Source organism: Lates calcarifer, linkage group LG17 (genome assembly GCF_001640805.2).
Source record: "Lates calcarifer isolate ASB-BC8 linkage group LG17, TLL_Latcal_v3, whole genome shotgun sequence".
In the NCBI taxonomy this organism is placed as follows: Eukaryota; Metazoa; Chordata; class Actinopteri; family Centropomidae; genus Lates; species Lates calcarifer.
Window position 1 is genome coordinate 20,012,035 of NC_066849.1, and position 14,001 is coordinate 20,026,035.

A 14,001-nucleotide genomic window follows, 5' to 3' on the forward strand; every position below is an offset into this window, starting at 1 on the left:
GTAAGCAGTTTCCATTGCAGCATTTCAGAGATGTAAGCAAGCAAGTAGCAAGATATAATGCCTGGACTACACTGCAGATGACAGCAGAGTTATTTTAGACTTTGAACAGGAGTGAGTCATCCAAACAGAGAGAAGTATGCTGGCAGAAGCAAGAAGGCTGATGGGAAGTGCAGGGCAGTTGTGTTTGAAACTGCTTAACAGATGCTTTGCTGCATATGCTCAACTAAACAGAATTATACATTAGATTGTGTAAATATCGCCTGCCTAATCAATATTAAAGAAGCCCTTACATGTCACAAAGCCTAACTTCTGTTTTGCTCATTCCTAATGAGGTGGTGACAGTGTAAAGAAGACATGAAGGATGTACGTACCAACACAAGGCCGTCCGACTCCCTGGGATCTGTAGCCACGTGGACAAGTGCAGTGGTAGCTGCCTCTGGTGTTTTCACAGATCTGGTTGTATCTGCACTGATGGGTGCCATCTCTGCACTCATCGATGTCTACAACAGAGCCACAAGAGACATGGACCAACACAGAACAAACTGTTAACTCCTTGATTTTGAATCCAGCTTTAGTAACTGTACTGTTTTATAGTTGTTAAACAGCTGATTCTCTCTCGCTTACTAAGGTAACTCTGGCTGGACACTCACCTACACATGTCCCGTTGGCACCTTTGGTCATACCATTGGGGCACAGGTCGATACAGGTGTAACCACCCCGTGTGTTTTTACACTGCTGATCTGAACGACAAACCCTCTGTCTGCACTCGTTTATATCTGAAGTGAAAAGAGACAAAAGAGAAGTGGTATAATCAAAAGATCAAAAGTAAAATCAGAATACACTTTAGAATAAACACTAGATACAAACGCTGTCGATGAACATGTTCTCATTGACCTTGAAAAATTAGACCTCATCTGAGGAGGTGATAGTAGACATGGTGTTTATGCCTCCCGATTTAACATTACTATTGAAAATTACAGGTGAAGCATTCTTTGGAGGGAGGTAGGTGTCTTACCTATACAGCGTCGGTTCCTGAGTTGAAATCCTGGTTCGCAGGCGCAGCGATAACTACCAATGGTGTTAAGACAGTGTTGGTTGCATGGATTGGACTCCTGACATTCGTTCACATCTGAGCCAAAGAGAACACGTTGCACATCAGCTTTGAGAAACTTAAAGAAATCAGAAAGATGAATCAATTTAAAAAAATACTCGTAAAGCTTGTTGATGTACCTGTGCAGCTGAGACCATCAGCTGTTCTCCTGAAACCACGCCCACAACGCATGACACATCGGTAAGAACCAATGGTGTTCTCACAGTCCTGTCCATCATGACACACATTTCCACCCAGTGAACATTCATCAATGTCTAAAAGAGTGAAAAGCAGCAGATTAATTACTACTATTGCTGTGATAATCATCCTTAAATTTCATCTAGACACTGTATTCTGTGTGTGTGTGTTGTGTACCCTGGCAAGTCCTGCCATCAGCTGAGATTGTGAGACCACGGGGGCAGGAGCAGTAGTAGGTGCCCATGGCGTTGTGGCAGGCATGAGAACAGGGGTTCCCAGCCTCACACTCATTCTCATCTGAAGCACATAAATAATCCAAAAAAATATATACATTGCAATAATCAGAACAGATTAAAGCATACAATGAGAGAGTCATGCTGGTAATATTTGAATTGTTTCTTAAATCTTTAACTTAACTTGTTGTTTAACTGATTCTCACTGAGTTAGGAATGGCATAATATGTTTCAATAGACTTTACCTGCACAGTAGGGCCCCGCAGACACCAAAGTGAATCCCTGAGGACACTGATTACTCCGATCACCTGGAATCATGTCATCATAGAGTGTAATATATTAACCTGGTTAAGTCCATCTCTCACCCACAGTTTAAACACATTAAGTCCTTACAGAAAACAGAATCCTCACCCTTGGTGATACTAGCTTGGATGCTGTACTCCAACACCTCCTCCAGGGGATGGTACTGAGCATTGATGGCTGTGGCCTGTAGCATCTCTACCAGGTAGGGCATCTTACCCTTGGACAGGTCATAGGAGATGGTGTGGTTCCAGGAGTAGGGGACACTCTGCTTATCAATGCTGAACATGCGAGTGGACAGAGCATACAGCTGCCCTGGGCCTGTCTGGATGTAGTCCTCTGTGTAGTCCTGCAATGGAGCACGGTTATTGTCAGGCAGCCTTGAAGGAATCTTAGCATATTTTAACCAATATACTGTGAGTCACTGAAATAGTGACTGAAATTAGAAAAGTTCACAAAATTTAAATCACCAGCACTACATATTTCTGTACCTTGATGTTGATGTCAGCATGTGAGGGCAATTGTAAGATGTGTCCGTTCACTACGATGTCCAATAACAACGCTCCATCTGAGTCCATACCTCTGGCAATGTGGGTCATCCTCAGGATCTCACCTAGTGACAACACATCAAACATAAACATCATCAGTTAGTGTTTGTGTCAAAACAGGCAGCTAACAGGCATCAGATTGGATCCACTGTGAGTATCTATATACTATGTAGCTGTGTTTATGGTAATAATAAGCACAGACAGACCCAGGCCTGTCACGTCTTACCTGTAGCGAACTCCACCTGTGTCTCTCGCCTGAAGATGCCTCCTGTTAGCGTGTAGCCGTTGACAGCCTCTCCTACTTCCTGTGCTGTGGTCCAGTAAACAGGATTCAGGATGGAGATGAGCTTCCTCATTGCAGGACCTTTAAGAAAAATTTCATTTAGATAAATTAGATTTAATAGAAAGTTCAAAATGTACCAGGCAGGTATGACATCTAAATCATGTCTAAAAGTAGAAATTATAAAATCATGAGGGGAAACTGACCTAATGTCCTTGGTACGTTAGAAATAGTGGCCTTGATGATTCTGCCACCAGCCTTGCTGTCTGTGATGGTGGCATTGAGGATGGCGATGCCAAATTCAATATCATTGATGTTCCCTATGATGCTACCTCGTGCCTTCTGGGGCCCACCTGACAAAGACAGATTGGTATTATTAAGTGTAAATGCTTTAAGTGGATACAGAATGACACACTTATACAGTATTTTTGGATCCATGTCTTACCTGGGCAGGCCTGAGGGTTACACCTGGAAAGCTGTGAGGAGTCTCCTGGACACGGTCGGCCACCATTGCTAGGAGACGGGCTGTTACAGAGCCGAACTCGTGTTCTCTCTCCACCTCCACAGGAAGCAGAGCACTCTCCCCATGGCTGCCATGAACCCCAGTTACCATCAACTGCAATAATACACCCCAAAAAACAGACAGGTATGTAAGTATACACATTAACACATCTCATATAAACATCATAGAAACACATTCATGTAGCAGGGCAATGTTAATTGTCACATAGTCAATTTAGTCTTTTTTGGATACCTTAAAAATTATGAAATAGACAAGTTTTGACACAAGACAGTTTCATATATGTTTTCCCTATTTATTGATTTTAAGTGCATTTAAGGACACTTCATTTTTCATTTCAAGGGAAGTTTTAACACCTCTACAAGCATCTTGTTGATCCCTGACCCCAGTACAGTTGTAAAAATGCTGACTCACCGGGGCAGTTTGCTGTGCTGCATCTCTGTATTTGCGTATCTGCACCTGCACATGCTCTCCCACCATTAGCAGGTCTGGGGTTGTCACATGTCCTGTATCTCCTCATCTGGCCTCCGTTACATGTCTTACTACAGCTGCCCCAGCTGCTCCATGGACCCCAGTTACCACTGACTGACAGGAAGGGAAAAATGTCAGATGCAGACAGTACATATACAAGCTGAAACCATGACAGGTATTTTTACAAATAGATATACAGATATAAATCTAAGAACAGGTACAAGTTAAGATGACTCACTGGGGCATGGCTCGCTGTTACAGAAGTCAATATGCACATCATTGCCCTCACACTGCCTGCCACCATGCTGAGGGGCAGGGCTAGCACACAGACGTGTCCTCTGTCTGGTCCCACCTCCACAGGAAACACTGCAGGCTCCCCAGCTCACCCAGGATGACCACTTTCCATCCACTGGAGGTCAAACAAAAGAAGAAACTGGATGATCAGTCACCTAGATCTTAATATCTGACATATAGATATGGACTTAAATGTCTTTCAGTTAGTATAACTGTATAACCTGAGCCCTCACCAGGACAAGGTCTCTCCTTGCACACTTGTGTTTGGGTGTCTGTGCCCTCACACTGCGGCCCATCAAAGGCTGGGGGAGGGTTGTTGCACAGCCTGATTCTGGATTGCATACCCTTACCACAGGTCTCACTGCATGGACTCCATGGGAGCCAAGACCCCCAGTTACCTGCCACTGCAGGAATATGGAATATGGAAACGGAGAGTCAATACATACAGGCCCATAATCACAACTTTAGGTCTAGCATAATGGAAGCTTATTTATTGAGAATCAAGGCACATGACATCTGGAAGAATTCTCCAATTTTCCAGTTCTCGTTCAGTCAAGTACTGACTTTAGTAAAAAAATTGGGACATGTAATTGAGATGAGAAACACATTCCTCTCAGTTGCAGGCCTGCATACTACTTATTCATCGCAGTTTTAGAAAATGCATTCATTTGCTCACCTGGACAGGGTCTGACACTGCACATGATGACCTCCACTGCCTTCCCCTCACACGGCCTGCCTCCATGCTGTGCTGGAGGGTTACTGCAGGTCCGAATCCTGGTTCTGTTGCCCTGACCACAGGTACGAGAACACTCCTCCCAGAGAGACCACTCTGACCAGTTACCATCCACTGAGGAGGGACACAGTTACAGGTCTTAATACAACCTGAAAGAACAGGGTAAATCCTCTCCCTTTCATTTTTAAAATTATTCTCACCTGGACAAGGTTTTCCCTGACACCTGCGTGTTTCTGTGTCTGATCCAGCACAGTGCCGTCCTCCGTTGGCAGGTAGAGGATTATTACACTGCCTCAGCCTCTTCTGAGCCCCGACACCACAGGACACACTGCAAGGACCCCACTCTGCCCACTCTGAGTAGCCCCCATGTACTGAAAAACAAATAGATCAACATTAACCCAAAATGTCATTTGATCAGTCTGGGTGATTTCTTTTTGCTTTCTTCTTGGAGAATAAAGATCTACAATTGTGATTGCAGTGGAAAAAACAATGCCCTCTTGAACACTTTCTGTACATTTTAACTTCATTTGCTACATGATGAAATGGAAACTGACTCAAAAATATGGTATAATGAAAAACACCTATAATGTACAGCTCACCTCGTACAGTTAGAGTGACCCTGACCAGCACAGATCCAAGTAGGTTTCTTGCCACACATTCATATTCAGCTGTGTCCTCCTTCTGAGCACTGCTGATCCTGAGGGAACCGTTGGACAGGGTGGAGAAGCGGTCAAAGCCCAGGAGCGGGCGCCCCTGGCGGGACCACTCTATCATGGGCGTAGGCTCACCTTCCGCCTGGCAGTTCAGCACAACTGTGGTGCCAGCGTCCATCACTGTCTCAGCTGGTTCCACAACGATGGTGGGTGCACCTGGAAGAAGACAGTGGTACCAGGTGATCAAATGTTTAAAGGGTAATTTCACTTATTTCACACATCAAAATCAGTTTACCAGACATGGGGAGTATCAAGAAAATTACTCTAGAAAATCACTAGAAAATTCTTAAAGAGTAATATTAACCCACTGAAGAACTCTTCTAGGTTATAACTTTCAGATTCTGTTCATGTAAGAAATGCCAGATCTGATGCTAAATCAGATGAACACAGAGCAGACACTTACTCTGCAAGGTAAGTGTGACACTTCTCTCCACCACCCCAGCATCATTTGTTGCCACACACATGTAGCTGCCTGCATCTTCACTCTGTATAAAATTAAATATAAAAACAAAGTTCATTATCATAATTACAAAAACTATACACACAGTATTAAACCTAAAATGTCAGTCTGTGTTTTCCTACCACAGTGCCATAGATGGCCAGAGAGCCGTTGTCCAGCTGACGGATTCGGTTGCTGATCTGGATGTTTATTCCATTTTTGCTCCACTGGATGGTGGGCAGTGGGTCTCCACGAACCTCACAGTTCAGGATGGCATTGCCACCCAGAGGTTCAATACGGTTGGAGTGAAGATCTCCATCAATAATTGGAGGCTCTGGGAGCAGACAGAGAAGACTGAATCATTCAAAAATTGTCCTGACATTAAGGGGTCAAATTGTAGTGAAATAAAGTGAGTCAGAAAGTGTTGTGGGAGCGTGGTTTTACCTTTAACATACACAAAGCCCAGTGACTTGATGGTTCCTACATTGTTTTCTGCCACACAGGTGTATGTGCCTGAATCCTCTTTACTCACTCTCTCCATCACCAGCTCACTGTGGCCATTCATGTGATCATAGTGAACTAAAGCATCAACAAAAGGCAGAAAAAGACAACATGAGAAAGACACAGTTAAACATATTTATTCTACTGATATACAGCTACATAAAAAAGACATCATTCTGATTTTGGGAGACATCTTATGTCTCAGTGATTAGAAAACACTCACCTGGAATGATGTTGTTGTTGAAGGCCCATGTGATTCTGGGTGGTGGGATGCCACTGGCCCCACACGCCAGCAGGAGGCGTTCTCCCTTGTTGAGGGCCACATCTCCGAGCAGCTCAGTGAAGACAGGGTGGGTATGAACCGACAGGGTTACCGCCCGACTGTCCTGCCCGACCGCATTAGTGGCAATACAGGTATAACTGCCTGCATCGTCAGGCTGGTGAAAAGGGGAGATGAGGAGAGACTGAGCAAAACTCTTTGAAAGCATCTCTTTAATGGTATCAGAGCTCAATTTACTACTGGTCGATTTCACTCTCCACCAATCTACAGACACTAATAAACAGAACGACAATTTTTTTGTTTCTCTTACCTGAGCAATGTCTATAACCAGCTCTCCAGAGGGCAGGATAGTATACTCCCCTGTGCTTTCACTGAGAGGATTACCATCCTTCTCCCAGGACAGGCTGGGCTGAGGGACACCCTCCGCCACACACACCAGCTGCGCCTGACTGTTTTCTACCACTGCTACCTCCTTTTCTCCACCACGAATAGAGGGAGGGACTGCAAAGACAATGGGTTTCATTTTTAATCACATTAATTTTTAAAAAGTCTACTTATTGCTCTGTAAACTGTACAGTCACAGAGGATATCTAATGCCCTGTGCACTATGTTTTACATTATGAGCCAGTGGGTTTGATTTTGTGGCAAATTGGCTGGATCACTAAAAAATGGGAAAGGCATTTTTTTCTCCAGCTTTCCTGTAGTCACAGATGGTGTCACTAGTGAAGTGTTAAATGCAAACACACTCAGAGCAGGGCGTAGGAGCATGCAGCTACATCATCTTTGTGGTTTTAAAATCAAGCTATCAAGGTATCGCAACCATTAAATTTATTTCAAGAATATACCAATGTTTAAAGTTGCTGTTTTTGGTAGAATAGAGTCATACAATCATCTACTACAGAGAAACCACAGAACAACATCATGAACATGCATTTTATAACAGTAACAAATATGTGGACCACCACAAAAATAGTGAATTGACTGAAACTTACTCTGTACAGTGAGGCTCATCTCAAGGCTGACAGTTCCCGCTGCGTTGGCAGCAGTGCATGTGTATCGTCCAGTATCACTGTGTTGGATGAAGGCGATCTGCAGGGAGCCTGAACTAAGAACCCGCTGGCGTACAGATTCGCTCAGCAGCTGTCCGTCTTTATGCCATGTGACAGATGGAGGAGGGGAGCCATCAGCCTGGCACTGTAGCGTCACAGAGGAGTCCACAGGTGCCAGGTATTTTTGAGTCTCTGAGATGATCGTGGGAGGCACTACAGGACACACAGTGCAAACAGAGATATCATACAAAGTCAATTCATGGCATTATTGGCAAGAGAAGGAATCAGCATTAGTGTAAGACTGTCTAAAACAAAACGAACTGAGAGATAATATGCAAAGAAAACTTTCTGCTTCTAAAAAAGGCAACTATTTCAAATAACTTATGTTGAATGGTGATGCTAAATGTAAATCGTGATGACAATGGGTTTGTGAACACGTCACAGTGAAATTCAACAAACAAAATGTATTTAAAAATAATAAACCTCATAAACATGGTCTCTTTTGCATGGCTATAGTATTAAATTACATTAGATTATAAAATCTTCTAGTTATTTTGTCCAACCTCTACAGACAACCACTTAATGATACATGATATGTTAATCTGATTACCATTACTTTGTGTGTGGCCTACCTTGTACTTTGAGTTTGGTCTTCCCCAGTGCAGTGCCAGCTGGGTTTTGAGCCACACATATGTATGTTCCAGAGTCTGAAACAGAGGCCTTGGAGATCTGCAGACTTCCATTAGGCAGCACTGTGAAACCACCGCCTAGCACAAAGCAAAATAAATTATGTTACAACTGACTGCTTACAGTCTAATTGTTGACACACATGGACAGGATGAGTTACCTGTGGTGGGTATGTTGATGCCCTCCTTCTGCCAGGTGATGGTGGGCCTTGGTGAGCCTGTGGCCCTGCAGGGCAGAGTGATGGGGTTGTTAAGGATAACATCCAGGGTGGGTGGGTGGAACTGGATCACTGGGAGCTCTGAGGAGACAGATGGGAATTTGTTTTTTCATAATATCACATATGAAATAAATGCTTTTGGAAAAATCATCATCAAAATATCAGCATCATCATTAGGAAAATCCTTAATGAAGATGAAATTTTGAGGCAAATAATAAGGTCCCTTTCTCACATGAACATGCAGGATCTGGAGTGATGACATCGGAAGCGCACTGTTATACTTAGAGCTTTTTTTAAACTGCCAGACTCAATTTTCTATGTCAGACACTGGCACGTTGCCAGTTTGGGCTGTTTTGTTCAAGATGCAGGAAGATTTCTAGACATCTGTCACCACCACTCCATTATGAACAAAAGCAGAAACCTTTCTGGATACAGCACACAAATAGCTATTTTCTTATGAAATTAACATCCTGCATTGCCAAGTCTGACACAAGAGCTTTTCTGTGTAAGTAACATACAGTATGTCTAAGTGACACAAAACATAAACAGTTAAAAGCGTCATTTCACTACATTATAAACCAGTGAATAGACTGAAGGTTATAGGTTACAATAGATTCTGAACTTGATATATTGTTTCTTAATATGTTCTTACCTTGCACTGTGAGCTGTACATGGCGTTGGGTGGAACCTGCAGCATTCTTCGCAGTGCATGAGTAGCGTCCAGCATGACTGAGCTCAGCTGACGTGATCTCTACTGGACCTGAGCACAGATTAACACAAATCTAATCAATGTAATTTTCCCATTTAAAATACATCACCCCTCCTGCAGGGATGTGTTGGCCGTGTTAGCTCTGCTTTTGGTGGGTTTTTGTCTGTACCAGACTCAATGTGGATTATGACTGTAATAAAAAGAGTTGAAGAGCAGTAACCTTTTTTATTGTGAGTACATTATTTTTGGGCTTGTGTTTACGAAAATCCGGATGTCTGGCAACAGTTTAATGACCAATGTACTCACTGACAAGTTATCCACATTCATATCTAAAGTAACCTGACCTGATATTATTTGCAGAATTCTGACCTGTGGGTAGGATGCTGTATCCTTGTCCCTGTGTGTGCAGCTTCATGCCGTCTTTGCTCCAGTGTATTGTGGGCTCGGGGACACCAGATGCAGTACAGGCAATGACCACTGGGGACAGTCTGGTTACAGTTAGCTCTGTGGGTTCATCTGCTATAGATGGAGGAACTGCAGGGAGAGATGAGAGCAGTCAGAGAAGGTGATGACAAACTGCAAGATTTAAACATAGGTCTAAGAAAAGGGGAAGAAAACAAAAGTAATTTACATCTAATTTCAACAATAGCAACTGGAAGTGTGTACCAAAAATATTAATAATATAACAGACATGTTATGATGCAACATTGATGAATATATTGTTAAAAGAATTATAAAGTTTTTAAAAAATTCTGGATTACTCACCATGAACAGTGAGGTTAATGGATCTGGAGTATTCCCCTGCCTCATTAGAGACCACACATTCATATACTGCTGTGTCCTCCACTGTTGGCGCAATAACAACCAAGGAGCCCGATGACAGTAATCTGGCAATAATGAGAAAGAAGTGAACTCAGTGTTTGGATTTAGTTGCACTATTAAGTCCTACCTCTATGTGTTCAAACAAATTAGAGAATGATTTGGTTAATGCTGAATAATCATAAACTCTTTTCTGCAAAGCCTTCAGCTGAGTTTTAAGGTCTTGAATTAAGAAACAGAGAGGGAAAAAACCTGGATCAACCTGTACATATTCTGGTTCTGGTCAGTATTGATGGCTCGACCATTTTTTGTCCAGCTGACAGTGGGTTTGGGTATGCCGGTGGCCTCACAAGACAGGGTGGTCTGAACGTTGACTGTAACCGTCACATTAGTGCGACCGTCAGCGATGGAAGGAGGCACTGAAACACGAGAACCAGGGATCATAGAATTACTAGGTGACAGTATTAATTGGTGAGGGAGACAATTTTGCAAGCACATATTTACCACCTACCATAAACTTGCAGATCCACTCTCTTGCGTTGCATCCCAGCTTGATTTGTTGCCATACACAAGTAGCGGCCTGTGTCAGTCACCTGAGCAGAGTGGATGTGCAAAGAGCCATCCTCTGCAAACGTGTACCTGCACATGTTCAAACAAAGTGAGATATGGTATTGACAAAAAACCAAAAATAGAGCTGTGCTAAAAGATTAAAAGCCTTTGCAATGCAGATTTACGACCTGGCAACAGAATTGCAAATGCTACGTTGTAACATTAAGATAATAATAGTGGTTTCGAGAAACAGTCAGTGACAACAACATAAAGACCATAGGACACTTGGCTTTACCTGGGGTTGTTTCCTGACAATATCGCACCATGTTTCCTCCAGGTCACTCGAGGTGGTGGGACTCCACTTACAATACACTCAAGCACTGCTGGCTTGTTGATGTGTACTGACACTGTCTGGGCACCATCCTTGATAGTTGGGGCCACTGAAGGGAACAGGTCACAGGTTGACAGACACATGGATTTTATTCATTTGTACATTTGTGATCTTTGTGAATACATCTCTATGACTGTTCAAGGACAGAATTGCAAAAAGCCAAATTATAAAATCCAGTACTAAAAAACAGGATCTATCTCTATATGTTATATTAAACTTTTTTATTAACTGTACCATTGACAGCCAGGTTAAACTGTCGTGTGGTCTTTCCAGCGATGTTACTCGCCACGCAGGTATACTGAGCTCTGTCACTAAGCTCAGCCATGTTGATCTGTAAGTAACGGCCAGCAGACAGAATACGCACGCGTGCAGAGGCCTACACAGAGATAAAAAATTATTTGTGAATAAGCCTCAGGAGAAGTCATGCATTTTATGGATAGATGTATGTTTGATTTCTGACCTGCAGTGGTCGGCCATCTTTGAGCCAGGTCAGAGTTGGAGGTGGAACAGCATCAGATTTGCACTCGAGAGTCACCTGTCTGTTCTGCAGCACTGACATATTTTGAGGTGTGCTCTCCCCAGCGATGTTAGGGGGGACTGTCAAAGGAAAACCAAACAGAGAAAGGTGCTCGCACATGGATTTTATAGTCCCTCACATTTTTAAGATCTTATTTTTTCCATCTTCTGATAAAGCATAACAAGGAAGCATATTAATAAGAGTTCATTTAACTATGTAGAGTATGACTGAATTTCCCTTTTCTGTACAAGAAGAGTGTACACTGTGTAAATAAATCTAGGTTACCCACCATGCACTCGAACCTGGAACTCCTTGTCATCATCTCCTGCTGGACTGTTGGCTAAGCAGCTGTATCTGCCCGTGTCCTCCAGCTGAGTACAAGTGTAAAAAAGTGTGAAAAAATGTATCAGAGAAACGGAAACACACAAATTGCTCATGTTACCACAGTATGTTATGTAATGAAGGTTCACATGTTTTACAGAAAAGGGATTAAATTAACATTGCATTTATGAGAAATGGGATTTCACTGCAACATTTCCTGGTGATACTGACCTGTGCTGAGGCCACATGAAGCATCTCTCCTCCCCGGAGGAGGCGCAGGCTGTCTGTCTGTGGGAGCGGGCGTCCATCCTTCAGCCAGGTCAGAGAGGGTGTGGGGATACCTGAGGCCTCACACTGAAGCTCCAGAACATTATTAACCACAACAGATACTTCTGCTGGTACGCCTGAGCCCGTGATACGTGGAGGATCTGAACAAGAAATTGGTATTTTTTAAGAACAATGTGAAAATTTGTGCAATAAAAAGGAGACGCAGTCATTTAAACAAATGATACCTGCAGAAAGTCAGTGTTGTTCTCTGCTCTTTATACTCACCCAGCACTTTCAGGTTGAAGTGGCGACTTGCTTGACCAGCAGTGTTGTTGGCCACACAGGTGTAGCGTCCTGTGTCATTGACCTGGGCCTGGATGATCTGTACAGTTGTATTCAGGTTGAGGAATCTAAGGTGAGGGTCAGGAACTAGAGTCACTCCATCTCTGATCCATGACAGAGTCGGGGTTGGGGTCCCATCTGCGATGCACAACAGAGAAGCCAAGTTTCCTCTGACTACGGTCACATCCTCTGTGCTCCCAGCTCCATCCAAACTGGGAGGGACTGAAGAGATGCAGCTGATTATTATTCATTACCGTACAGAGGAATGGTGTTTGGTGATTTATTCTTAAGATTTTACAAGTGAGTAATGTTTTCATACTCACCATGCACCTGTAGGTTATAATGCCTGTTGTCCACTCCTGCCCTGTTTGATGCAACGCAGGTATAGGTGCCACCATCAGACACCTGGGTGCGTGTAATCCTGACAAATACAAAATGGTAAAACATATAAGTATCCTGATACCTTCTAATTCTCGCTTAAGTTGTAAACACCATATAGATACCATTTATTAGACTAATTGTCTGTTTTTGTGGTAATATTCACCTCTAAATGTGACAATTCTTATTCTATATTGCCAAAAACCTTCTAGTGTTAGAGCTGTTATTGTTGTTAAGGTGAGAAAATCTGCCTAAAAATTTCAACTCTTTGAATTTGTATTACAGCCTCTTCTCTGTGCCCTGTCCACTGACCTACCGGAGCACCTGTCCAGCAGAGAGGAGTCGTATGTGGGAGGACACTGGCAGGGGGAGGCCATTTCTCAGCCAGTTGAGCTGGGGAGGAGGAGAGCCTGTAGCAACACACTCAATGTTGACAGAACTGTCCAGAACTGTGGTCAACTCCTCAACTGTCTCACTGTTGCCGTCTATCACCGGAGGCACTAAAAGAGCAAATAGAGAGTGAGGTGACAGAAAGATGAACCCTTCCTCCCATCATTAAGCCAAACCATTTGTATTACTTTACATATAATATGTATTTGAAAAATGAATAATATTTGAATTTGAATTAAATAGTTTATTTTGAATCAAACCCACCATACACATTTAGATTGAATATCCTGTCCTCCTCTCCTGCAGCATTGGTGGCCACACAGGTGTACTTGCCACTGTCATTGGTGTGAGCTCTGGTCACAGTGAGTGTGCTGCCATCTGGACTGATCCTGAACACAAAGGCAACATTACATTATCATTATAATAACATCACTTATCACTGGACTGGTGACTATGGTAAAATCCCTAATTTGGGCTCTTTTTTTCTGGTGGCAGGCTTAATGTACCTGAGGCCTTTGTTCCCTGCATTTTTGATGACTTGCCCATCCTTCAACCACTGGATGGTTGGAGTCGGGGTTCCCTGGACTCGACAGACCAGCTGGATGCTTTCATTTAATAGTACTCCCATCTCACTGGGCAGCTCTGATCCAAAGATACTGGGAGGAACTAAGAGAGAAATACTGATGTTAGCTATCAAGTAGTTAACATACAAGTTACATATAAACTGGATATGGTAACACTGATATAACAACTTGACAACCTTGA

At 43.1% G+C, this 14,001-nt stretch overlaps 1 protein-coding gene across 1 annotated transcript in view; it reads right to left on the reverse strand.

The window, feature by feature from the left end:
• The window catches only part of hmcn1 (hemicentin 1), an 80,522-nt gene that overhangs the window by 5,013 nt on the left and 61,508 nt on the right, over positions 1-14,001 (reverse strand). The window contains 40 exon segments of the mRNA XM_051077051.1: positions 372-500; positions 651-776; positions 1,016-1,129; positions 1,231-1,365; positions 1,466-1,585; positions 1,767-1,829; positions 1,933-2,170; positions 2,313-2,434; positions 2,596-2,733; positions 2,856-3,002; positions 3,095-3,265; positions 3,584-3,754; positions 3,879-4,049; positions 4,168-4,338; positions 4,611-4,781; positions 4,868-5,038; positions 5,267-5,536; positions 5,784-5,865; positions 5,963-6,153; positions 6,264-6,398; positions 6,544-6,757; positions 6,911-7,101; positions 7,593-7,862; positions 8,282-8,416; positions 8,497-8,634; positions 9,206-9,313; positions 9,632-9,796; positions 10,028-10,149; positions 10,344-10,500; positions 10,593-10,720; positions 10,926-11,070; positions 11,256-11,397; positions 11,482-11,618; positions 11,828-11,909; positions 12,091-12,287; positions 12,412-12,690; positions 12,792-12,889; positions 13,163-13,346; positions 13,501-13,625; positions 13,743-13,902. Coding sequence (XP_050933008.1) covers positions 372-500; positions 651-776; positions 1,016-1,129; positions 1,231-1,365; positions 1,466-1,585; positions 1,767-1,829; positions 1,933-2,170; positions 2,313-2,434; positions 2,596-2,733; positions 2,856-3,002; positions 3,095-3,265; positions 3,584-3,754; positions 3,879-4,049; positions 4,168-4,338; positions 4,611-4,781; positions 4,868-5,038; positions 5,267-5,536; positions 5,784-5,865; positions 5,963-6,153; positions 6,264-6,398; positions 6,544-6,757; positions 6,911-7,101; positions 7,593-7,862; positions 8,282-8,416; positions 8,497-8,634; positions 9,206-9,313; positions 9,632-9,796; positions 10,028-10,149; positions 10,344-10,500; positions 10,593-10,720; positions 10,926-11,070; positions 11,256-11,397; positions 11,482-11,618; positions 11,828-11,909; positions 12,091-12,287; positions 12,412-12,690; positions 12,792-12,889; positions 13,163-13,346; positions 13,501-13,625; positions 13,743-13,902 — 6,213 coding nt within the window.